We start from the raw sequence: 25,927 nt of genomic DNA, 5'->3' as shown, positions 1-25,927 counted from the left end.
TTTAGGTTTGTGCATAGAATTTAAATGGTTAACTTTGTCCTTGCTGTTTAAGAGCAGGGGCAGAATGGCAAATCAGGGTGAATGTAATCAAGGTGAAAATAAAACATGGACTTTGTCTTCAGTGTTTGTGCTGGAAACAAGGTTACTTAGGACTAACCCCCTCTCAGAAGAATAGCCATGTAGGACCGCTTTGCAAGAGAGAAAGGAATACTCCAACTAAATAAAGGTCTTAGTATTACCTTAGTGACAGGGAAGGCTTTAAAACAAATAGATTTCTGAGCAAATTTTCAAGGAGAGAATAATGAAAGACTTAATTAAAGACTTGAAGGTAAATAGAACATGAAATAAATTTAACTTTTTTTTCAACCAGTGGTGGATCTGCCAGTTAATGTGGTCTGTTATTTTAGCAAAGGTAAGCACCATGTCTGCTGAATTCCCTGTGCTTAGAATATGAGTGTGGCCCTGAGTCAGTCTTGCCATGGTGCCATGTGATAAACAGTATGTGGAGATTTCACAGGGGACAGGGAAATAGAAGAGAGATGGGGTTAGAGTTGGTTAATAATCTTGCAAAGCATCTGGTATAATTTTCATTTAAGAAAAGGGAGGAAGTTTCTACTATAAAATTAACTTTCATTTAACGTATGTGTAGCCTGCACCTATGCACCAGTAACAAGGAGAAAAGGTTGAAATCAAGTTTGGGTGTAGAAGAGAAAGATCTAGCTGCAAGTAAAGGTAGTAAATCAAGATAAAATTTTTATTCATGGGAATAATGATGTTCTGAAATTACTTTCCAAACTTGAGTAGTAGGAAAAATACATTACTTCTTTTGAGAGGAAGCCTGATAAGTTTATGAAAGTAACTTCAATGTTAGGAGCCAGGAATTTCCTTTAAGTCCTTTGTTTCTATCCTGGAAATTATTTTACATATTTCCTGAGGCTTTTACATCTTTCAGGTCTATTGAAGTGAACATATTCTGTCTAATAAATGTGACAGGACACTGGTGACCTCAAAGGTAATGAGCCCAGACATCTTGTGAAAATAATTTTTATGTGTCCTTACCAGGTACTTATACATTCTTGTGGGGAGTGGAAGTCAGACCCAATTTGACCATTATACACTGGCTGGCCTGCTGGTCCGTCAGTAAGCAGATTGTTTTTAGATTATCCACAGAATATGCTCTCCTGCCCACCTGCTGGGCCAGAAAGGTTGTGCAAGGGACACTAATGAAGTTCGAGCCATCATAAAGGACAATTAAGGACACGGGAAGAAGCAGAAAGTATTCTTACAGCATTTTAGGTGCTTAAGAGAATCTGAGGGCACAGAGAAATGGGCAGTGAGGGGATCTGGGAAGATGTTGCTGGTGATGTTGCTGTAGGAAATGAGTCTAAGGTCTATATTGTACTATATTTCATTGGTTTTGCTTAACTAATGCTTCTGCTGGATTGCAGGGGATTATACAGCAAGCTGTCCCTGCCACTTCTTCTCTATCAATTCGAATATATCCAAAGAAATACAGCAGTTGTTCCACACTACCATTCAGGCTGAGCAAAGGTTCAAATCTTTAAAAGGTAATGGATAATATTGCTCTGTTTGTGGTAGAGAACTGTCAGGTCCCCTGTCTCATGCTTTTCACAGGAATATAGACAAACTTGTATTTCAGTTCAAATGAAATTATTACGTTAAACTGCTTAGCTAACAATCCAATCCATTTAGTGATGGGTAAGCCTTAATTTTGCTTAATGGTGTTAGACTAAAATACATATTCACTAGAGCCTTTTGCTCTAGCTGCTGGTTCTGATACCCTCCAGGCGTACTGGAAAAAGTTATATGATGGGCAGTGTGCTTCTGGAGTTTGTAGCCTGGGCAATTTAAGCCAACCACAAATTATTTCTTAAAAAATAGTAATGCTGTGTTAACGCATAAATGTTCTTGCCCATAGTGCTCACCAGTTCAAGCATTAAGTCACTGCATAACAGAAGATTTATGTTCAAGGGACATCCGATGTATTATTTAAAAATGGATTGGCTAGACTTTGTGGGCATATGTGGTTTCTAGCAGTGATTTAGAGATGCTTCTTGGAAAATTCGTACAATTTGTCATAGTAATTGTGGCTCATCTGTCAATTGCCAGTTACAATGAAATTGGGCTGTTAGTGTCTAAAGCAGTTACTGGTATTTGCTTTTGAGCTGTAGAACTGTAGACAACTTGCTTAACATACAGGCTGTGCTCAGGTATGAGGTTTCCTATTTAGCTTCTTTAGTAACCTTAGAAGCAGGTGCCTGTCTGCTGGTCCTGAACACAGTCTGATGCTGCTGTCTTTGGGCTGACCATCAGAACCAGCCCCGCAAAAGAGTTCTCTCTCTCTCTCTCTGTCTGTGGAAACAAGTTTTTAATCATCTGTGGTCTCCTCTGCATTGTGTTGCTAACAATGATGACACCCAGAAGCATTACAACCAGAAGCATGGAGTTAATGTGGGATCAAGTTAGCCACTTGATGCATAACTGGTGCTTATTCAGCTGCCAATCAAGTGTACCATGTGCTCTCTGATAGTGTCTATGACTACCATAGAACTCTCCCATGAAAGGCAGTTTTATACACTAACTTGAATGAACTTTTCAAATCAGCAGGGTTGTGATGAATTGACAGAAGTGTGTTAATAGTGAAAGCTCTATTAATGATTTACCCGAAGTGCTTGGGTAAAGGTGCTCTAGCATGTTGGAGTCATGTGGAGTGTAGAAAGAGAAAATGGGCCTGCCAGAGAGAGCTCTGGAGGAGCATTGGGAAGGCAAGTTTGATTTGAATGCAACGTCCCAGCCAATACTTTTGCTCTTAGCAGCAAATAAGTGGCTAGAGAAAGCACTGTGAAGGAAGGTAAATGAATTCAAAATGAGACAGTGTGCCTTTGGGAAGCCAAAACATGTCAAGTGAACAAGAAGATATTGACAGCAGACCAGTTTGATCTGGTGTGGTGCTTGGTGTTACTCAAAGTGCTTCCTGCCGCAATTGATGTGCACAGTTATTTTAGTATCCACCGCATTTTGATGTGCCTGTTTCCTATCACACCGTTGCTGTCTTAGTTGAGAACAAGTGCCCTTCACTGAGAACAAGTACCATAGGAAGTGTTTGTGTTGATACATATAGAACATGTCATTGAAAATTTTAGATGGGGTCTAGTTCCTTTTTTTTTTTTGGCCATTTCCATGGTTGCATTTTTATTGAAAACTAAAATCTTAGCTTTTAGTTTTAAACAATTGTTGATTTTTTTCACCCACGCTCCATGAATTAATTTAAGATTCATAGAAGACTAGTGTAACTAAATTTGGATACATGCTTCATGTGGCAGGGGATAAATGGAAAATTCTCGACAATCTACATTGTGAATTCTCTCTCCAAGAACGCAGCGTGTTCATTGCTGTCTAGTGGTTTGGGTTTTTGCCACACTTAATTCTGTTTGGCAGTGTTTCATTGTCTTCAGGTGCATAGTATTGTGATGTTTCTGATAATTTTTTTGAGAATCTGGATTCATCCATGCTTGCGAACACAAAAAGCAATTGATGTTAGTCAAATATTTGAAATGCCTTTCTGCACTGCTTAGCTGCCACACAGTGTGGAAGAATGGTCTTTACTGCAGTAGCTCTGGATGCTGCTTCTGAAACTCTGGATCTAGGTGTCTTGACAGAGCTCTGGGGGTTTTTGGTATGCTTCATTCCTGTGCATGACATTAATATTTCACTTTCGTGAGCACTGAAGCAAGAAAATCATGACCTGCATAAAAAAATTAACAAATGTTGCCTTTTTTGGAACGGATTGTTGCATAGTATCTTACCAAGTGTTAAGTGTTTAACAGCTTGTATATGCCTACTGCACTTCCATTAGAAAAATAAAATCTGAGTTTTAATACGTGTTGGGCTTTGCTGCATACAAGGTTGGATATTGCAGTTAACTGTTTAGCTCTGGTTCAATTTTTTTGCTTGCCAAACTTCAGACATCCATGTTAAGATTAATAATCTAAAGAACTAAAGCTTCAGTTGACAGAGAATTTTTTTTTTTTCCAGAATGTTCTTATTACCTTTTCTAATACCCGACACACAGAGCAGGATTGTCCCAAGAAAACATTACAAAGGGTGTAAGCTATTTGGCGCAGGTATTTGCTGTCCTATGACTAGTTGATGAAAATCTCTTTTATGAGTATATTTAACAGAAAAAAAAAAATAAAATCAATAGAGTTTTAAAATAGCATGGAGTACTCAGGCATAACAGTTAAAGCTGTTGTAACCAACAGCTTGGGGTTCTTAAGTCAGGAAATGTGCACAGAGGAGTCTCAACAATGACAAGCTCTTGTGGGTTGATTTCAAATTGGGGTGCAGTCACCTCTCTTCAGTGGTGAATTATTTAAGTATATAAACCAATTCCAGCCTCCCATGATTTTAAAGGTAACTAGATGGTATTACTTGTGTTATGAATTTACTGAAGAGGTAAGAACAGTGTATGTAAATCAGGTGCTGCCCGCAGTCCATTTAAGCACTCTGGCTTGCGTACAATACCATTTTTCAAGTTATTCCTGTCAACATTAAGCAGTGATGAATGTGTTTTTTTGGTAAGCTCCATTCAGGTCATGGCTGGTGGGGAATATTACAGCATGATTACTCTTTTAATGGGAGAGATGTGTGGCTCAAACCCTGTTGATTAATAACGTACTGAAAAAATGGTCCAAAACATGGTCTTAACAGGAATAAGATAACAATTAGAGTCAACATGATTCATAGAAATAGTGCAGCATGAGTAAGCTGTTGCTGAACTAAGGAATGGAGTGTGTTGGACACCTTGTGTATTCCCCACCATCTTGTTTGATGATTGGGAGGCTGTGTTTGTGAAGCGTGCTTCCTGCACAGCAAGGTGGTCCCAGCACTGTAGAGGCTGAGGGCAACAAGTTCGCTGTTGAAGAATAAAAAGAGCAAGCCCGAGAACACAAAGCAACACACTAGCGTGCCCTCTTTCAGTGACAGTGCATTCTTCAAAACATGTCTGTGGTATGAGGACTCTTTTCCCCTTGTTGTGGCGTGTCCTCACTCCCGTACTCTCTTTTGTAATCTCTTCATAAATCTCAGGCTGCAGTGGCCAGAGCTCCTCAGTAGAGGCAGAGGAATGCCATTGTCTTTGCTGTCAGTTTGGTGGTTGGGGTGTCTTCCTTGAAGCTGTGAGTTTGAACATGTCTGAAGCTGAAGAGAGCCTAGAACCCAACTGTTATTTCCTTGATGAACAATCTTAACTGATCAGCAAGGCTACAGGTTATTTTTTCCCCCATGCCTGTTGCTGAAGACGCATATGACTAAACACGTGATTCATCTTTGGAGTATTTCTTCCGCATTGATTTCTGCAGTCATGATACATTTTGCATCTGAATTGATTCCCCTGGCAACAGATTGTGATATCAGTGCCCTGGACTACTATGAAGTCACTGCAAAGAAATCCCTGGAGAATGAGGGAATAAACTCTTCAAGAAAATGGATTTTTTTTTTTTTTTTTAAGGCATGTGAAATAACAGGAAAAAGAATTCAGGAAATGACTGGTGAAGTGCATCTCACTTGAAACACTGACATTTGCCTTAGTACAAAGTCTTCAGACTACCTACGTTAGTTCTCTTGTAGGTTATTTAGAGTCACGGCTCTGTTTCAATCAGCTAAAACTGCTTTTAAAGTATTACTTACCACCTTTCCAATCTTTGTTATTTGAGTGGCACAAAAGAGAGACAAAAAGATGTTGATAATTCTTTTCATCATACAGATAACAGCTTTAATTTATTTTTTTACTTGCTCTGTAAGCTTTAAAAAAAAAAAAGTTTAGCTAAAAAAATATTGGGAAGTATATTTTATAGTGCAATTGCAATCATCTTCCCCTCATGCAGTATTTACAGTACAGTCCAATGGTAGGGTTTAAAGCAGTTGTTATTTTTGCTTGACAGGCAAGTGACACCCTGGATAGCCTCACGTGTAGATTATGGTCAATAATATATATAACTGAGCACTTAGGCTTTCAATATTGTCTTGGTTTTGTTTGTTTTCTTTTTTATATATGATCCCTTTCATACTTTTTTGTGCTTCTGAGAAGTGAAGGCACATACACAAGAGGCTGATGGGGAAGGCTGAGTGTCAGCTTGTTACGTGGCTTACAGAGCTGCTTGTTCTGCATTCAAGTTGGTACTTATTTCTGCAGCTGCATTGTATTGTTGCCGTTAACTTACTGTTAGGCTCCTAGAATTAAAGCTGCTGTTGCTTTCCTTGTGAAGTTATGTAAGCTAAAGATTATCTGTACATTTGATAAGGTATCTTTTGAGAGACTGAGAATGACCTACTAGAAAGATTGTGCTTGGAAGAGTCCTTTCGCTTCCCAACAGATAATAGTAAAACTAAGAAAACTTATGATCAGCTCTGACACAAGTTGCATCCCTAATACATTAGGTAATCGAATATCACAATTTTGTGGTATTTTAATCATAGTAAGAACTTTTCTTATCTATTACCTCATGTGACCCAGAAGCCATCTAGAGAACTTGAAAAGCAGTATTAAAATGGTATAAGTTTTTATTATGCCACATTGTAAGTGTCTTAATTTTTTCACACCCTGCTAACCCCAACCCCGGCTCTGTATGCTAAACAAGAATACATGCACCCCGTTGCGCGTGAATCTTTCAAAACCTGTACTGTGAATTCAATACCAGAAACTAAACATTGCCTTCATCGTACTATGAGGAGGGAAACAGTTTTTCAATAACAAGTTGAATAATGACAAATAGTTGTTTTTACTAGTCTATTTGTACTACTTTAAATGTGCTTAAGAGTTGTTACATGGATATACTACACTATAGTGGTCCCAGTATCTGTGTTAAGCAAATCTGAAAATGTTTGAACATATAGCTGCTTTTATTTTGGTGAATCTTTTGCTTTCAGCTAGCAGACAGCCCTAACAGGCTTTTTCAGTATTTTTTTTTTTACTGTATCTTTTGCTTTCAGGCTATATGACTGTTGTCTAAATATTGTTACATTACACGGAGGAACATAACACCTGGTGTATTTATTTCTGTACTGACCTTTATTTTTCTAATGCTCTTGTTAAAGCAGTAAATGAACAAGAAAGGTAATCAAAAGCAACTAAAAACCTACAGACCAAATGGGATGAATAATTAACTGTGGCAGTTTATTCCATAAAGTTAAAATGATGCACTGTTGCCTGATTAGTACCAGAATCATATGTAGAGACAGACTTTTAAAATCTGGATTTGGAGAGCAGATCAATTAAAGAAGTGACTAGTCATTTGCTCTTTTGTTTGGGGATAGGGGGGTGGAGTTCCTTGCATTCATGTTTTGTTTCTGTTGCAGGGAAGGTCTTTGGCTGCAGTGCAAATCACTGCAACTCATTAAAGTTTCCTGAAGCACTTAATGAACGCTTGCAAATCTACAAGGTCCCTCCCCAGCTGACGTAGAATATAAGCCATTCAGGCCACTTTGAATTGCTGAAAAGTGAGGTATTCTTGGTTTCAGTTTACTACCTGTTTGGTTTGGGGTTTTTTTTTCCCCCCACAACTTTGTGTTATTGTAAGCAGTGTTAAGTCTGCAGCTACTTTTTAAAGTATATTTCTGTCCAAACTTAATGCTGGTAGCAAGTACTTTTCTCAGCTTTTGCGAACAGTTGATACTCTGGAATCAAAATCTGAACTGCAGATAGGTTGATGTGTGTTACTCCTGGCTACAGAAGGTGACCCCTCTAACCTATTTCTTCCGCTTGCTTAGCTGTCAGCAGTTTCCTTTTATTGTAATGTACATATCAAGAACTAGAGGGCATAAGGTGAAAGAGGTTCCATTGCAGTTTGCTCTGTAATTTCTTGCACAACCCTCTATTTCTCTGAATTCAAAGTTGTGTCAGCAAAAACTTCTTGTCACAGCAGCAAATACAAGTTGTTTTGGGAAGGATGTCTCCAAGATGTAACATGACCGCTATCCTTGTGGCTCCAGAATTTTTGGCCTTGGCCATAGTTGTGAAACCTGGACATACATTATGGAATTTTCAGTGAGGTAATAGGTAAAAGCATTTCTTAAAAATAATGGAATTGAAGTCGAGGCATGACAGACTTCATGAATGAGCAAAGAGCAGTAGTTGAAAGGAAAGGCAGGACTCGCTTGAGGAACTGTTGGCACCACTGGCTTGTGAAAGAGCTATGGTGTGATTTAGGTGTTTCTCAAACTATTCAAGTAACTGACTACAGAAAGTGAGTGTATTTGTCAGTCTGTTCAGGAAGAGTATATGGAAAATGTTTGGGGTTTTTTTTTTTCAACATATAATACAATATCGAATATTTACTTACTGTGTGTAAATTGTAATTAGGCTAGCATCATTTGGCTAATCTCACAGGAGGCATATTTTTGAGGGTTTAGTAGTCGATATAGAGCTTCATCTGCCTGTTGAGACCACTAAGTATCTGATTTATAGATGTTAGTTTATACAGGTTTAATTACTCTAATGACATGACCAAATGAGAGATAAAGGGAAAAAAATATTTAGACAATTTTCTAATGCCTTGATAAGTACTGTGTTTTGGTTTTTTTTTTTCTTTTCCACTTTCAAAGGTATGAGGTCTCCTGTGCCGAATGTTAGGCTGTTTATTACAGGATCCTGGAGCCTGTAGCCAAGCAGAGCTCTCTGCTCAGGTACAGAGCTCTGGCTCAGTGCAATGCCAGTAACCAGGGTTGGACTCCAAGGACAGCATGACTCTTGTCTGCTTCCTTTCCCACTGAGCTTCGCTTTGTTCCTTTTTTTCTGTGCTGTTGCTATGACTGAATATGGTAATATGTTTATAAATCTTTTACACCAAAGCCAACTATATGATAAAGCATATCCTTTTAGACTGTCTCAATAGAAACTTAAGAGAGGGGGGAAAAAAAAGGTTCTATTTAGAAAGTTCAAAGGAGAGGGAGGCAGGCAGGCTAGGAACGGAATATTGATTGCAGCTTCATTTCTAATCAAATTATGTTGGTGAATAGGCCGCTAACATCTCCACAACTCTAAAAATAGGAAAATCTAATATGAGTGTAATACGTAGGAACTAGCATTAAAAGAAAATTGGCAACTAGCATTTGTGTCCGTGGGCTTTTGAGAAACCCTCTAAGTTTATCTTGAATGCAAGCTGAACACATGCCATTTCCTGTTGATAATTATTTTAAAATGCTCTGAATTAAGATTGCAAGCTGTCTTTAAAAGCCCATCAGGCTTATTGAAGTATTTTATGGCATAATAAAATTATACGGGGAAGGTAGGTAGGGAAGCACATGACTTCTGTATCCTGCTTTAAATGGTTCTGTTGTGCTGTAATGGCCAAAGAACATGGGGAACAAACTTACCTGAGTTGGGCAGCCTGTAGCTTCGTACACAAATGTTATAGTGACATGAGTGCAACTGTTTGACTATGGCAGTGGCTTGAGAGAGGTTCTCCCAATTCCTTGTGGTTAGGTAAGGGAGGCTGTGACTTCAATAAGCTGAAAAATAACTCTTAAAAGTGTTCTGAAGCGTTTTCTGTTGTTTTCATACACTTGGCAGAGAAGTTGATTGGTGAACTCTGTGACTCAGTTCCTGGAAGGTGTGTAAGTCACGGATGGTGAGTGTTTGCGTGACCACTTCACCAAGCAGAAAAGCAATAGCCTGTGCTCTTGTTTCAGAAGTGCTGTCCTGGTCTAGCTAACATGGGTTATGGCTACATAAGAATCTGAAATACCTATTTGCTTAATAAAGTTTTTGTTAGCTAGAATATGAATAAATTCTATTACCATCTCTGCATAGACAGTAGCTTTATATTTCTTCATAGCATGTAAAGCTTACCAGCAATGCTAAAAGAGATTCTTGGGTAAAACAGAGGTCTATACCAGTGCCTAACTTGAAAATTGTGTCTTTATCGTATGTATTTATAGCAGTTGACTTACCTATCACTATGGATTTAATAATGGACACTATTGAGGATGTAGCAAAATCCATTCTCTTTTAAAATTGTATTTTATTAATTAAGCAATATTATCAGTTGTTGTGTCAAGTATCCATTCAAATTTAAATGTATGCATTCCATAAAATCACGTGCTTTGGAGTTTACGGTATACAGAATAAACACTTGTTGTTTGTGTGCTGTAATATAAATCATCACCTTTATTTTAAAAAGGCAAATAGTTCTAGGATAGCCTTAATTTCCTGTATCTCCTTCTATAAGACTCTTAAGAAACATTAATGCATTTCTTGGTAAATTTTTGGTAAGTATTGTACCAGGTAAAATATCTCCCAGATAAAAAGCATGTTTAAACTGATTTCAAATAAAAAGATGAAATTGCACATAGATGAGCAAAAGAAGAAGATTAGAGAAAAGATATAACTGAAAAGAAAAATGTACAAACTTAGAGCATAAGTACATAACTATCAGTGTGGATATTATTTCTGTAGCAAGCTATACTTGTTTTTATTTATGTAAAGTTGACTGTACTACAATATTCAAATTTTCTCTTCCAAAAAATCTCAGTTTGATTAGCCAGTGGTCCTCAGTGATGTGAATTGACAAGTTTAGATTCTAAATCTTTAGATTCTAAATTATGGTTACTATGGTGTCTGTCCATATAAACATCTTGGTAAAGTAAACCTCTCTGAACTTTAAGTTTCAACAAATATTATTTGACTAACACTTTTATCATTACCTGAGAGGTGTTATCCCAGAACAGTTAAACACTGTTAACATTGCCCTATTCAATTAAATAAATAATGCCTCTGACACCGTTACTTCCTCTGGAGGTCTAGGAAACATCTGAGATACCCCTAATGATTCTGAGATCCAAATTCAGTTGTGACTCTAGAAACATTATAAAGGCCTTAGTCCCTTCTGTCCTCCTGGACAGAGTTTTAACAAAAATAAAAAACCTGATAGGCCTTAAATATGAAGAATAAGGGCCTGTAACACTTTATCCAAAGGCAAGAAAAGACAGTGAAAGCAATACAGGCTGCAAAGCTGTCATCGCTTGTTATTTTCTTATGGGACTCTTCCTGTTGCTGGTGCATTATTGATGTTGCTTTTTTAGCCCTGCCGTCTCCTATGACAGTTCTTGACTAGATCTGTGCCACAAAGAGCACAGTTTTGCATAAACATATTAATGTAGCAAAGAAGTTGCATAAAGTTGGTCTGTAATATTTTATCAGCCCTTTCAATTACGGTATCTAAGATAAAGGGTTTTAATTTCACTGTCTTAAATGACTTAGATTAGCAACATGGTTTTAGCAGATTAAGGCAGGCCAACTTGAACACAGTTTTTCTACTGTATCTATTCTGCTCTATGTAGTTTCTTGTGCTGTGCCAACTGTACAGTTTCTGAGCACTTTCCAGTAATCTGTTAAACAAAGTCATTGCTGTTTCTTGGCTGTGATTCTCACTTTGCAGTTCTACATTTAGGAATGGTTTTTGTGTTAGATGGCAGAGAGAAAGAAGCAGGGTGTTTTTGTTTGGTTTGGTTTTTTATTTAGTTTATGAGCACTGAATCTGTGCCTAAATTTTGTGTATAATATACATTCTCCTGTTATTTATGCTACATAAAGAGATGTTCACCAAATGTGCCCTATAGTTGGAGTAGAAGGCAGTAAGCTTTATAATGAGTCTTTAGTATCCACAGGAGTTCATTCCACCCTTGACATTTTAGTTCTGGCCAAAGAGAGATAGATGTATTTTTCAGTTTGCAGGCATCTCCGAGAGAGAAAGTCTGCTTTCATTCATCAGTAATGCCCTGGCAATACATAATGGTTACTACTCAAGCTTGTTCAAACTGACATCAGAGGCTATGTGCCGTACTCTCAAAATTCTGTAAATTGCCGTTAAAGGCAGTTGTTTAAAAAATAGGTTTTTTTTACCCCTAAAACTTAAAAAAAATTGTGATTTAACACTTTTGTTACAAGTAATATGGTGACATAAGTATAATTTAACCTAGTTTATCTTCCAAAATTGTCTGAATCGCTATCTCAAAGTAATTCAGTTTAATAAATCTCATTAATTGGGGAAGTGTGTTGTCAGGATAGAAATATTTTAAGACTAGATAAAAATTTTACTGTAGGGTTTTATTCCTCTCTAATTGTATGAATCTCTTTGGTTTTCTTTTCAGTTAGACAAGCCTTCTGCATTTTGGGTTTTTAATTAATTGATGTTATCTTATTGGCTTGTGGAACTTCTCTATAATACAGTTTTTTCTGTGGGTTGGGATATCTTCTGTAACATGCATTAGTATTTGAAGAGTTTGGTGGATACACAAATTTGAAAGAAAAGGGGAAAAATTGGAGCATGGAAGTCACCCATCACTAAGTACATATAGTGGGTTATTTTACCTCAATAAAATTGATATAACAGTCTTAGCTGAGCTTGGTTCAGAGAGAAAAGACTGTTAAGAAAGTTTTTTATACTTTTTAAAAAAACAACCCCCCAACTTCTTATATGAACGATTGCGGCCAGTACAAACTCATAAACATATTTTAAAAAAAATGTGTGAGAAACTGTTCAAAATCATGTGGTATGGACAGTGTTTTAATGTATGGTGATTCCTTCAAGACACTTAACCTAAGAGTTTGTTTAGAAGTTTTTGTAGGCTTCTTAAAGGAATTTCCTCCTTTGCAACTAACAAATAGGCAATTGGTGCACACAGGAAACACGTTTCTGGAGAGCACAGAAAACACTTGCTGGGTAGTTGTTCACTCTGATGTGTTGCTATTATGTGCACATGGGGCCTCTTCAAAAAGGAGGATTCAGGTAGATGTGCTTGTAGAGGCACGCTTATCTTCAAATGTGTGCTATTTGTGTCATCTTTTTTTTTTCTGGAAAAGTTATCTTTTTTGTGAATTCATATTTAGTTGTAACTATTTTAATTGATTGTTCGGGTGTAAACTTAAAATACCTTGCCTAGAGCAGGTTCTCCAGATGGTGCGCATCAGCTGAAACATTGCTTTATTCTTTTGTACGTATATGAGATTTTCTGTGGACTAGTACTTGCTTATAATAATAATAGTATGTATATTTTAAAAAATATTTATAAAAGCATATTTTATACATGTACATTTACATACATAAGAAGATAGTAAGCATACAAATAATATTTGAAGATATTTCCTCTAGAATAAGGAGAACTGTTATAGTTGCTCTTGAGAAGATTTGATTAGTTCTATTCATAAATGGAAAGCATCACCTGTGACTCAGTTTAGTAGCATAGTCACAGCGGCAGAAAACCTTGTTCCTTCATATTTTTGCTTTTCAAAACAATATTATTTATATTAACCTGGGGGACAGTGTTTCATTTTCTTCCAGGAGGAAGATACACAAAGAATACTGCCTGAGCAAGAAACTCTAGTTCTGTTGCCTAATGATTCATATTGCCCCTTCAGTGAAAAGAAAAGATTTTTGCTATTTTTAAAAGAAATGTAAATAAGAAAACGCTTTAAAGTTCTGTTGTTGTGGTCTTCAGGAGGTAGAGGCTTAAATCTGTTGAATCTGCAGAGAATTTTTGGCACTTACTGCACTGCAATTAAGATGTTTTCTCCAGACTTTCTTCAGAGCGGTGTTCATCAGTTATGTATCGTAGCTTAAAATACCATTATTGCAGCAGTGTTTATGAATAACAAATGAGCTGCATAATAATGCATCTGTGTGATTCCAGTTTTAGTTGTCCTTATCTTGCATAATGAGATACAGTTTTGTTAATAAAAATAATTTTAAACTTTTTTTTTTATAAAGTAGACTTTAAAATCTTTTATGTCTCTTCTTTCTCTTTGGGGCTTGTCATCTTTTTTCTTTTTCTCTTCCGTTCAGTATATGTAGATCATGAAGTTTTGGCCAAGGTTTTTGATTATTTTTTTTTGTAGCCCATTCTCCCTGCAGTTCTCTGCCTTTGGTCTTATTTGTGGTATTTGGTATGAATACAAGCCTTGGATATCAAGTGTGGAACAAAAAAAAAAAGTAATCTTATGTGTGTAATGTGGTAAATAGTGAAAGTTTGCTTCTGTATAGGAGTAACTAAGCTTTAAAAACTACAGCTGCCTTGTCAAGAGATGTACTAGTTATCATGGAGAGGTAAATAAAATGCTCTTCAAAATGAAGATCCTTTCCTGAAGAGCAGCCTGAAGTACAAGGTGAGGAGGCGGAGAGGGGAAGGAAAGAGGAAGGAGAGACCTTGTGGTGTTCAGTTCACTTCCAAGTTCAAGTAGGTTGGTTAGTTTGCTGCTGACACCTGGAAAGAGGGCTACCAGGTATTGAACTTAATGGACAAACAAAGCTTAGAGCTCCTAATATCTAAAAGTTAGGGAGATAGGAGGAATATCAGCAGTGCGTGATGTTGTCTTTAAAGAGGGATCAAAGCTATGGCTGTAAGCCTTCCAGTAGTTCCCATAATAGTGAAAAATCACATCTAAGCTGCTTAACAGCCTATGGTTGTTGGTCATATAATGTAGTGAAGCAGACCTTATCTTTTGATTATGCCTTAGTAACAAAAAATGAACTAAAAGTCCTGTATATAGGCAGAACTGCTGATGTAATAGAAATGTATTTTTGAGATGTTACTTCATTGTCTCAGTGTGGAGAGATGGGTCCCACCGTCTCAGGGTGGGGAAAAAAGGAAGAAGCAAGCAGGGTCCTTTGAATAAGTGACTCAGTTCATGTACAGGACAAGATGTGATTGTTTATATGCTCAGGATGTGCTGCCGCAGCATTAACACAAATGAAAAGATCTTATGCGTGATGGAGCTATTGTTCTCTTGTTTATAAATGGAAGTTTTTCAATGGTTAAAACAAACAAAAGACCTATGTCTTGGGTCTTTTGCCTATGATGGCCAGTCTATCTGGATTTAGTGTGTTTCATCTCTGGTGGTGGTACTTCCAAAATTCCCTGCTACTGTAAAGTCTTAATGTTCTTGTTACAAAATAGGTTTTATGTAAGTGTTGACAGGTCAAAGCAGTAAAAAGTCATGAATTAGACTTCCTAAAATCAGTGTTGGGTTGTGGGTTTGATTTTTGTAGATCTGTCAATCACATATTTAAAATGTCCTTAACCTTGTCCATATTTTGGGGGAAGCAGGACTTGCTTGGTTGTTGACCATTAAGTTAGATGTGGGAATTATTTCTCCATAACTGGGGGCAAGAAACCCAGTAATATTCCCTGAAAGTCTCTTGTGTGATTGTACAGTCCAGGAACTGGGATTTCAGGAAATGCTCAGACAATATGAATAGCACTGAAATTATAAGAGTTGCCTGTGAAAGAGAAAGAACTGGGTGGAAGGAGCTGGTGACCTGTTATAGCTTTATCAACATGGAATAGGTAATTTGTGATGTGAAGTTAGACAATGGAGTGATATGAAGGAAAGCGCACTCAAAATCAGAAGCATATGCTGTAACTACAAGAAGTTGTTAGTCATGGCAGGGATGTGGCTGGCTTTGTGTCAAATTTGCATTCATAGAGGAGAATTTAATAACTGAAAATGTATAGCAGATGGCTTTTCACAGAGTATTCCACAGTGTTGTGGAAAATTTCATTCTTGCCACCTATTTGAACATCTTTAGAAAAAGAAACCTTTTTATTGAGTGAGAGGAGAAGAAAATCGGTAAAAGCGAGGTGGGGAGGGAGGAAAAGCACTTATTAGAAGCATTAAAAGTGAGTGGAAGAACTAGTGTAGAAGATATACAGAATGTCTTGCATCACCCTTCAAAAATATGCCACCCCCACACTGATTCATAGTGGCTGTATTTTGAGGGATTTGTGTCAGGTGCAAGGCACTCTCCTTCAGTGGGAGTGCAGGCTTCTTGTGGGTGCTTCTCGATGGAACCACCTGTGTAGCACCTGGGGCTCCCAAGTATTTCCTTATGTTGCTATGGAAACCTGAAAGAGAAGGAATATATGCATAAAAGTGACATTTATTTTTATTTAGGAAGTTGGAAGAGAGTATTTGAATGACTCTTTCTTAATTAATGGTGCTTATCTAAAGATTGGGACTGATCTGAAGCAAAATAGTTAACTTTGGGGTGTGGAGTCTACCTCTTGTCCGCTTAAGAAAGTTAAGCACAGTAAATCTGAGTAGTAGTTCATTGCTGTATTGTTTTACCTAGCCAGGACAATGATTTATTTATTTATTTATTTTACATGAGTGCTGGACAGTAAATGGAAAGTAGCTTGTTTACTTTTATAAAGGCCTGTTGAAGTTTGCAGTCTAGGCACAGAAGTTGTTTGTATTGGAACTGATTTGCTCATGACAGTTTTATGCTGTGGAACAACCTTGAACAGCACTGAGTGTGAATTGTGACACAGGAGACTTTTCAGTGGATGTTGTTGGATTTTGAAGGAGCTGGTATTAGCAATGAAGCAGAAAACTGCCTCTTCCCCCCATTGTTCTCCCATTGTTGGTTTAATCTGAAATAGTACCATATCTAAAGACTTATTTACACACAAGCAGTGACCTAGCTAATTTGGCCTTAGTTCAGTCCTTTAATTAGAAATTAGGTAAAAGGTTATTTCTGGGATGCTCCAAGTTTGAACTGAGCATGTCCGTAGGATTTGAGGCAAAACAACATTAGTGTGATCTTGGCTGTTTGGATCACAGGTTATACATGGCTATTTGGCATTGACCAAATTAGACCCAAGAGAGTAAAAGCTGTCTTTCTAGTAACACCAGAACTTATGTGTGTATGCTTTCCTTAGCATTGCTTTCTACAGAGTTTCTTTTAAAGCATTTTAAACTGGGGTGTGTTTTTTTATACTTAAACTAGCATTTCAAGCACGTTTACATCTTTCCTTAGGTGCCTGTGCTTACAGTCTCAAATCTGTGGTGCTAATAAAAAGAATTAAAATGGAGGGAAAGATGGGTAATCAAACTGACCCTGAGAAGGGGTTGATTCTGTATCTGAGGTCTCGTCTAGTATACTTAGTTGCCTTGTCTATATTTGAGGTCTTGCCTAAGTTGCAACTAAGTTGCCTAGTATAACAACTGTATTTTTACAATTACCAGACCCTGTTGGCCTAATAGGGAAAAGTTTCAAAAGTATCCAGAGCTCTATAGGTTTAGTCTGCCCCAGTATGATGCCCTACTCATGAAGCGGCTTTGAAGCTTCCTCACCATTGAATATTGAAGTGCAGGTACTCTGCAAAGGGTATCTGGGATTATCTTTGACTACCAACTGGAATAAACCTCTGATGTGTGTGTTAGTGAGACACCTTACAGCTTTAGTGTTAGTCTTTTTGATAGGTGATGGAGGAACTGTTGTTGGTAAAAGAACAACCTTCTGTGTTATTTGACTGCATCAGTGTTTGACAGGTGGTCTCAGACCAAATCACTTACCCTGGATCTCTGATTTCCTTAGTAAAAAGTAGAAGCGGGGTTTGCTGTCTCCCTCCGTCCCTTATATTCTCAAGCCTCTGTGCGGTTATTGGTGTGATATTCTGAGTGTAGGTACTTCTAGATATTGTTATTAACTCTTTAAAAAAACATGAGCAGAAGGTGTTTTGCAGTAACATACTGTACAGAAATTTTGGGCGCTGATTTTATATAATGTAGAACCTTTTATGATGATTAAGCACTGTTTTAAGCCTTACATGAAGGACTCTTCTGTGGGTTTTAGAAGGAGTGGTGAATTTCAGAGATGGTAAAACTCTTTCCCCAAACACATTTCTGCTTTGGAATATACTGAAAAAGTAATAAAATTTCCTCTGCATGCCCTTTTACCCATTGAAACACCTCTGCTTCTGGTAGATGTCTACTTCTTGACAAAAAGAGAATTACTCCTGAATATTTTTGTTTAGCTATTGCTAAACCCTAAAAGCTTTAGAGCTGCCTTAATCCTATCTTGTGTGTTTCTTATGGGATTCTTTTTCTGAGCACTAATCAGATACCCTTCTAAAAGTCTTGCAAGACAGATGTAAATTGTGATCATAAGATTTTGTTTAGCTTGCACAGCTATGACTGGTGATAGTAATGAGGCTGTTTGGGAAAAGTAAAAAACCAACCACCTTTAAACTGAGCCTATTTGAATGAGTAAATCACTTTGTGTTTTCATGGTTTGCTTCTGTTAGTGAGGCGACCCAAAGATACATACTTTCTGGAGCCTGATGTGTATGTGCAGTCAATGACTCTGTCTTGCAAATGCTTTTTCTCTGTGCTTCTTTCAGTCAGTTCTTAAAAGATTATAAAAGAAATGTATGAAATAAACAGCAGAATTCTGTTTGACACCTAAACATAGGTGGCTGAGATCTTGCTTGTCAGTGGAGAGCTATTGACACAGTCAGTGGAACAGAGGAAGTGATTCACCTGAGCAGCCACGAGATGAGTGCTCGAGGGTGGGCTGCACTAGGGTGGGCTACATATTCTCTATGCTTTATTCACTACAGACTTCTTCCTCCCAGATGGATCCTACCCAGGATCTTTGGGGAAGAAATAACCTTCTACCTCTGCTTTGCGTTTTGCAAACAGAGGATATAATGGCAAATCTACACAGCCTGTTAAGCATGATGTTCTCAATCATTCAGCAGTTCCTGTCCATATGGAACCCCTTTCCAACACTCTTACCCGTGGCATTTGGGCACATGGGTCCTTTTCTGCTTTGAGCTCATTGTTAGCATGGCCTGCAAATCTCAGTTTTGGGTTGCTTTCACAGATGGCAAGTGAGAAAACATGGATGATCATGATGCTGATAAAATCCCTATCCTCACTTCTGTCATTGTATTTTCAAAGCACTATTGTACTCTGAGTGCTTCTTTATGAATGGCAGGTTGCCTTTTACCCAACCCTCCACTTACCATTTAAGATGGAAAGTATACCTGCCAATTCATGAGTAGTGAAGGGTTCCTAGCAGTGTGCCTGTGTTCATTGCACAGAGCAGTTATTCTGCTATCCTTTCTGAAGCTCTGGACTTTGGCTTGGGATGGGCTGCATGAAGAACCTGGCCGTGCAGCCAGGGATCTGCTTGGCTCTTTGGAAAAAGGGGGGTTGAGGCAGAAGGAAGCTCTTCACCTCTGAGAGTTAACCATCTACTCATCTGTGGTGTCTGGCTCTGATGCAGGCAAGGAGCCTGAATTGCTGCAGTCCCAAATCACTGTTCTTAAAAGCTAGTCTTTGGACAGCACAAACATTACGATTAGTTCTCAACTGAGTTGTCACAAAGTGCATATGTGAACTGCTCCATAAAATGAAGTGGTCTCTCCAAGGCCCACATTTCCTCTTCCAAGGTAACATCAGCTATGGCTACCACAGTAACCACGTGCAAAATGGTTATTCCCCATTTTTTCTTAGAAGCCAGACCCTGGACATACGTGGTATTTCCTCAGACTCTGGGATGGTGTGCTGCCTTCCTTGTGTTACCACTTGTCTTGGGACTGCTTCCTCTCATCTATTGCTAATCCCCAGCTCCTATTAATTGTTATTGTGATAGGAGAGATGTACGATGATTCCATGCTTTTTTCTTTGAGTGTTTCTCACTTCCAAAAATATGGCTGTTCCCAGACAGGCCGTTTTGGCTATTGGGGCCACTACTGTCTGTATATATTTTTTTGTTTTCTTTTGGCAGCTGCAATGAAAATCTTAAAAAACCAAATCAATCACTCAATAACAACTTTATTATTAACAGCTTGGTGCCCTTGTCAGGCATCAATTACCCAAGAGTCACAGAAAAAAACAACGGCATTGGATGGCATTCATCATCTTTTCCCGTAGCATAGCTGGAAGAGCACTTGTGTAGTTTGAGGGGGATGTGCATTCAGTTTTCTGCGTGTGGGAGAATTTCAGCTCACATCACAGGGAGTGTGCTAGTCCCTGTGGGGATGAGGTAGCATCCAAGATTCTCACTGACAGTATTCTGCTCAGTATAAAGAACTGGGCATTCGATACAGCAGGAAGCGCAAGCTACATTTACGGTGCTTCAGGAAGGTACACAGAGGGTAATTCTTCTCATCTCAAGGTGAGACTGTTGCAGCAAGGAGACTTCAGTTTAGGATTTGAGATAGGATTTGAAATTGGACCTCTGGTGTCTTGGGGTAACGTTAGTGTTGAGCTATAAAGCAATCACAAAAGGGTCTTTGCCAAACTGTTCCACCTCATCAAGATAGAAGACGAGTGATAGGCCACTTGTCTAGAGATAACTGGGTCCTCCATTGTCTGCTTGCTTCTGATTTACAACAAAACAAAAACAAAACTGCAACAACAATAACAAAAAAAAAAACCAAACCAAAAAGAACAAACCCAAACCCTCTCCCCTGCAAACCCACACAAAACCCAAAAAAACCCACCAACAAAAACGTATATTACATCAGGAGAAGATTTCAAGAGCCTCTGTTGCTTGACCCGACCTTGCATCATGATGGCAAGAGGACAACTGCCGTTTTGGCCAAATACAATCAGATAGAGGAATGTCTTGGAAATTACTCTTCTGTACCATTGGTGAGCTCTCAATCCAGTATGAATAAATACTCATAGTAGTGTTTTGGGAATTTAGACACAATTCTTTTCTAAACTTCACTGAATTTAAACTGACCCTACGATTAGTTTTACTCATTTCAGAAGTAGATTTGCCACACGCTAATTGATTTCCTCAACTCCAAAAGAAATGCAACTTTCAGCAGATGTATTCCCTGGATGCTATTGTTCTTTTTATCTCTATTGATGTTGTGACCTTGAGGTTCCAGGAACGCATGGGGTGCATGGTGATGATAGACCTTGCTGACCACTAGAGACTTCAGTGAGGGAGAGGACATAAGGGAGATGGGGATCTGGTTTGGGCTTGTATCCAATCAATACAATATATTTTTAGACTATTTTGTACTAAGGAAGTAAACAATTAATGCTGTGTAAAGGTTAGAGATAGACCCACCCATTCTTGGAAGTATGTACGGCTTGTCCTGAGTGACATCAGTGGTGGATCTGTCTTGTGTGTATATGCAATTAGGTGATTTATTACAGTATAATTTTGTGCCAAAGGTTATTTAAATAATGTCTTGGGTTGTTTCAGGAAACTGTTGTTTTACACTGAGCTTTTTCTCTTTACTGAATTTGGCCAGACCCAATAAATCCATTTAAAGAAATATTTGCAATATGGGCTACAGATCTAGTATCTAAGCTTTTCAGCTATTTGCCTTAATTGCTTTACTTTGCCGTATGAGCCTTTGGAAAGATACAAGTATTCTATGTCAAACTTATTGCTTGTATTAAATGTGTATTTTAGTTACCACAACAGTACTATGAGTGTTATCACTTTAAAAAGTGATCTGTAAAAGCTATTTAATATTATTATATTTCTAAGACTTGGTCAATTAAGAAAAAAAAAAATCAATAAAAATGGAAGTTAGTTTTGACACTTGTGACTTTTGTCACTCTTTAAATTGGGTATGACCCTGAATATAGAATGCCATCCTTGTGTGTCATGTGCAAATTCTAAAATGAGATCTCATCAATAAAGTGTATTTTCTGTGAAACACATATGACTGATGATATTAAATAATACACAATTTTTGTATATTTATAAAAATTACTTGCACCTCTTTTTAATAATTAAGCATATAGCTCAATATTGATTATTTTTAACAAACTGGTAAAGTGCAGAGTTATTAGGCCACAGCACTGGTTTAATCCTTGGAATAGAGTCCAAGACTAAAAGGTCACCAGTATTGTCTATAAGAGATTGTCAACTCCAAAGCTCTTCAGTTTGCATTTTTCAAGTGTCCATTTTTCCCAGAGGTTGGTGAGCATGACCTTTTATGTTACCTAGCTTGCACCCTGAGCAGTGCAGTAGCAAAAGAAAAAGGAAAAAAAAAAAAAGTACTGTAATCCTCAGTAATATAAGGATAAGAATATGAAATAGGAGTAGAGATGATCTTGTCTCTGAAATGGTCAAATACAGACCCAATTTTATGCCTGTATTACGTCCTCTGTGTTTGTAACCTGTCATGATAGACAAAGGGTGAGAATAGTTCTCCTGATCAATCTGTGCGTGATGCACGTCATTAACAGTAGGACACCGTGTCTGGTTCCTGAGCCTGTATTTTAAGGGGAATACAGGAATACTGGAGAGAATTTCCAGAAGGGCCACCAAAAGTGTACAAGGATGAGAAAACAATCCTTACAAGAATGCCTAATGATGTTTTTATGTTTTTAATCAAGGAAAAGTTTGAATGGTGATCACTGGATGACATGTATGTGCATAGAGGTCTTGCTGCAAGATGTTCATTATTATAGACAATAATAAATACTATACTTGGAAATCAAATTTTTAATATAGGATGTCAGGCATTTTGAAGCAAAGAGTAGTTAAAGCATTTCACAAATGCATTTTTTAAAGATACCTTAATACACCTCCTGCCTTGTCTCTGCAGTGGTCTTGCCTGAGCAATTGTATTAGTCCCCTGTGGTCTTAAAGCTCGGAAAACCTGTTATGGCTAGAGTGTTTGTTAAGCAGTCTCTATAGATATGATATTGTTGTGGCAGCTTTCATGAAATGTCCATTCTTTGTCACAGAGGCTAGCACGGGATGCTAATAGGGATGAAGCTATTCTGGTTAGATCATTCTTGTCTCATGCCTCCCCCGTGGCTTTGACTTCATATGAGGAAATGTCTTTTTCTACTATAAGCTACTTTATATTGTGTACTTGTTATAATTACATGCAGAAAAGGGAACTGAAAGTTGGATTTAAAATAGTAAAATTCAAATTTTATTTATCTCTTTTCTCTCTCCTCAGGTGGAAAGACATGACATGAATACCCTGAGTTTACCGCTTAACATTCGCCGTGGAGGCTCTGACACCAACCTGAACTTTGATGTACCAGATGGGGTCCTAGACTTTCACAAAGTCAAACTCAGTGCAGATAGCTTGAAACAGAAAATCCTCAAGGTTACAGAACAAATCAAAGTTGAACAAACAGCTCGAGATGGAAACGTGGCTGAGTATTTGAAACTGGTAAACAGTGCAGACAAGCAACAGGCTGGGCGCATTAAACAAGTCTTTGAGAAGAAGAACCAGAAGTCTGCCCACTCCATTGCCCAGCTACAGAAAAAATTGGAACAGTATCACAAAAAGCTCAAGGATATTGAACAAAATGGATCTTCCAAAAGTACTAAAGACACTTCCAAAGATAACTTGAAAGATATTCAGCATGGAAAGTCTCGTATCTCTGGGCATGGAACAGAGAGCAGCAAGTCGGGTGTGCCGGGTGTGTCCTTGACACCACCTGTCTTCGTTTTCAGCAAGTCCAGAGAGTTTGCAAACCTGATCCGAAACAAATTTGGTAGTGCAGACAACATTGCTCATCTCAAAAATACCTTGGATGAATTTCGGCCAGAAACGAGTTCTAGAACGTATGGGGGCAGTGCCACCATTGTTGCCAAACCAAAATATGTTAGTGACGATGAATGCTCCAGCGGGACCTCTGGCTCAGCAGATAGTAATGGGAATACTTCCTTTGGTCCTGCCGTGGCAAGTACCCTGGACAGCCAAGGAAAACTTTCCGTGATTTTGGAGGAACTAAGGGAAATCAAGGAGACACAGTCCCAGTTAGCTGATGATATTGAGAATTTAAAAGCACAGTTTAAGAGAGACTATGGCTTTATTTCTCAGATGTTACAAGAGGAAAGATATAGGTATTTTTTTTTTTTTAAACTGTTCTCTTGAAATGACTTTTGAATGGGTATAGAAGCTATCTGGAATGTGTAAATGTGGCGGTGTGCTTGTGTGTGTGGTATTTCAGAAGCAAGAGGAAAAAATAATTCCAATCAATATCTGGTACTAAAATGTTCCACTCCTTCCAATAACTGAAAATACATGTAGAACATGTCCTAGAATGTCCTATCAATTGATGTGTTAGCTCTTTGCCTTTTGTCAAAGGCTTGTCAGAAAAGTCCCTCATCTGACATCTTACTGGCATATTGTGTTATGTGAATATGGCGTAGAGGAGACACCAATTGTTTTGTTGAAGAATTCCGATCTATTGTGACTTGTAAATGCTAGTCAGTTTATGGTGTAGCAGAGCTGAGATACACCTGATAAATATACATACACTTTAGTCCTGAATACCTTGTCCAAATACTTCTCAGCCACATTGCTCTCTTGTGGATGCAATGACACTTTGTACCCTGGTGTAACACACAGCTGTGAAATGTAATTTTAAGTGCTGTAGCGCAGCTTCCTCTTGCATTTGTTACTTGGCAATTAATTCCTTTATTATCCACTGGGGGAACTGAGATGTGTTCTACAGAGGGCTTGCACCTGCTGTACGTACATCCCATTTGTCATATCGTTTGTTAAAGTGTGCATTGATTCTTGAAGTCTTTACTACGGTAATGGGCAAAAACTCAGTTTGAATTGCAATATTTAATGTTTCCCGTACATTTATTGAAATGCAAGGGAAGGTTGGATATCAGGTGGTAACATGGGGGAGGAAAGAACAGAGCAAATGGCCTACTGCACTCAGGACTTGGTTTCAGGACAGGGCAGAGCGGCCTGTTCTGGCAGCTCACTGCTGTTAAGATCTCACTCCTCCTACCACCGTTTCCACAGCTGGACAATTTTGCCTCCATCATTTTTGTGCCGACTGCAGTGTTTGCCTGTTTGTGTGTTAAACTGAGTTATAAACTCACAAAAAAAAATAATATTTTTCTGATGGTTTAATTGAAATGGTTTACTGTGTAGAGACATGCCGGAACAGGCTGCACATGAATGGCAGGACCTTGCAGTTCTGCGAGAGGGGATACGGGGAACATTTTTCCTTTAGCTACTGGTGAGCTGCTAACTGACTCAAGCTTACTTATGAAACCATATCTTCTTGTCTAAATGAGAAGTGAGAAACGGAAAAATGTAAGTTGGATACCCTTAGCCACTGTTTATAGTTCATATAATTTGCCAATGATGTACAAATATTTGCTTTTTAACACCCACTGCCAGCAAGGGAACACTCAAAAAAGGCTTTCAGTCTGCTGAATAAATGCTTATGGAGGGTTTCCAAAGTTTTTACTGATTTCTCTGTGTGCTCTCTAATGCCGGTCAGATGAATCCATAGTACACTGGGAAGTTACCTTTTAAAATGTGTAATTGTTTTCATGACTTAGCATTATTTGACTAGAACGCACTAAATTTAGACCTTTTTTCCTGATAAGATATGAAAGGTTGGAAGACCAGTTAAATGACCTCACTGATCTTCATCAACATGAGACAGCAAACTTGAAACAAGAGCTAGCCAGCATAGAGGAGAAAGTGGCGTATCAAGCATATGAGCGATCACGAGATGTTCAGGTACTTCTTTTTTTTACTTCTCATAAACTTCTAACATTTTGTAGAAATCTTATACTGTACAATACTTGCATCCTTCTACAACTTTGTGTATAAGGAGTCTGGGGAATGATTTAAGCCCATGTGTTGTCTGTTTTAAGATGAAAACCCAGCATGTTTAAATCCATTTGTTTCAATGGGTTCCAAATTTTATCTGCTGGAATTGAAGACATGGCCTAGGCAGGCTTGTGGATGAAGAATGACCTGTTTTAATTTCTTGCACCAGAGGATGAAAGAATTTAGTAATGTGTAAAATGCCACTTTTGACAATTTCCTAATACTAACCTCTTGCTCAGACTTTTGATGATGTGTAGTCATCTCGCTGGCAAAGTTTATTATAAATTGAGTTTAAGGTAAAAAGTAAGAAAACTAATTGATAAATAGACTTGTGGGTTTTGCCAGTTATAATTTAAGAGTTTTAATCCATGGTTACAACAGCCCCTATAATCAAAGCTCTAGGGTGTGTTCACCTCAGTGATCAGTTCTTGTCATGTCTGGCTTCAATCAAAAGCCAGTAATAACTTCTACGAGTCTGTCCTGACAGCATGTAGTTACATACTTGAATATTTATATACAATGTAATAGAATTCAT

At 38.0% G+C, this 25,927-nt stretch overlaps 1 protein-coding gene across 6 annotated transcripts in view; it reads left to right on the top strand.

Moving 5' to 3' along the window:
* TMCC3 (transmembrane and coiled-coil domain family 3) overlaps positions 1 to 25,927 on the top strand; it is a 145,271-nt gene that overhangs the window by 110,660 nt on the left and 8,684 nt on the right. For 4 of the 6 annotated variants that reach the window (XM_074575166.1, XM_074575175.1, XM_074575159.1 and 1 more), the window contains 2 exons: positions 22,753 to 23,651; positions 25,164 to 25,299. In XM_074575166.1, coding sequence (XP_074431267.1) covers positions 22,753 to 23,651; positions 25,164 to 25,299 — 1,035 coding nt within the window. Of the gene's footprint in view, positions 1 to 7,377; positions 7,524 to 22,752; positions 23,652 to 25,163; positions 25,300 to 25,927 lie in introns of all 6 variants that reach the window. The other 2 variants (XM_074575194.1, XM_074575203.1) reach the window with 1 other exon arrangement.

Source organism: Larus michahellis, chromosome 1 (assembly GCF_964199755.1).
Source record: "Larus michahellis chromosome 1, bLarMic1.1, whole genome shotgun sequence".
Taxonomy (NCBI): Eukaryota; Metazoa; Chordata; class Aves; order Charadriiformes; family Laridae; genus Larus; species Larus michahellis.
The sequence above is the reverse complement of the archived record's forward strand: the minus strand, read 5'-3'. Positions and strand labels throughout refer to the sequence as shown.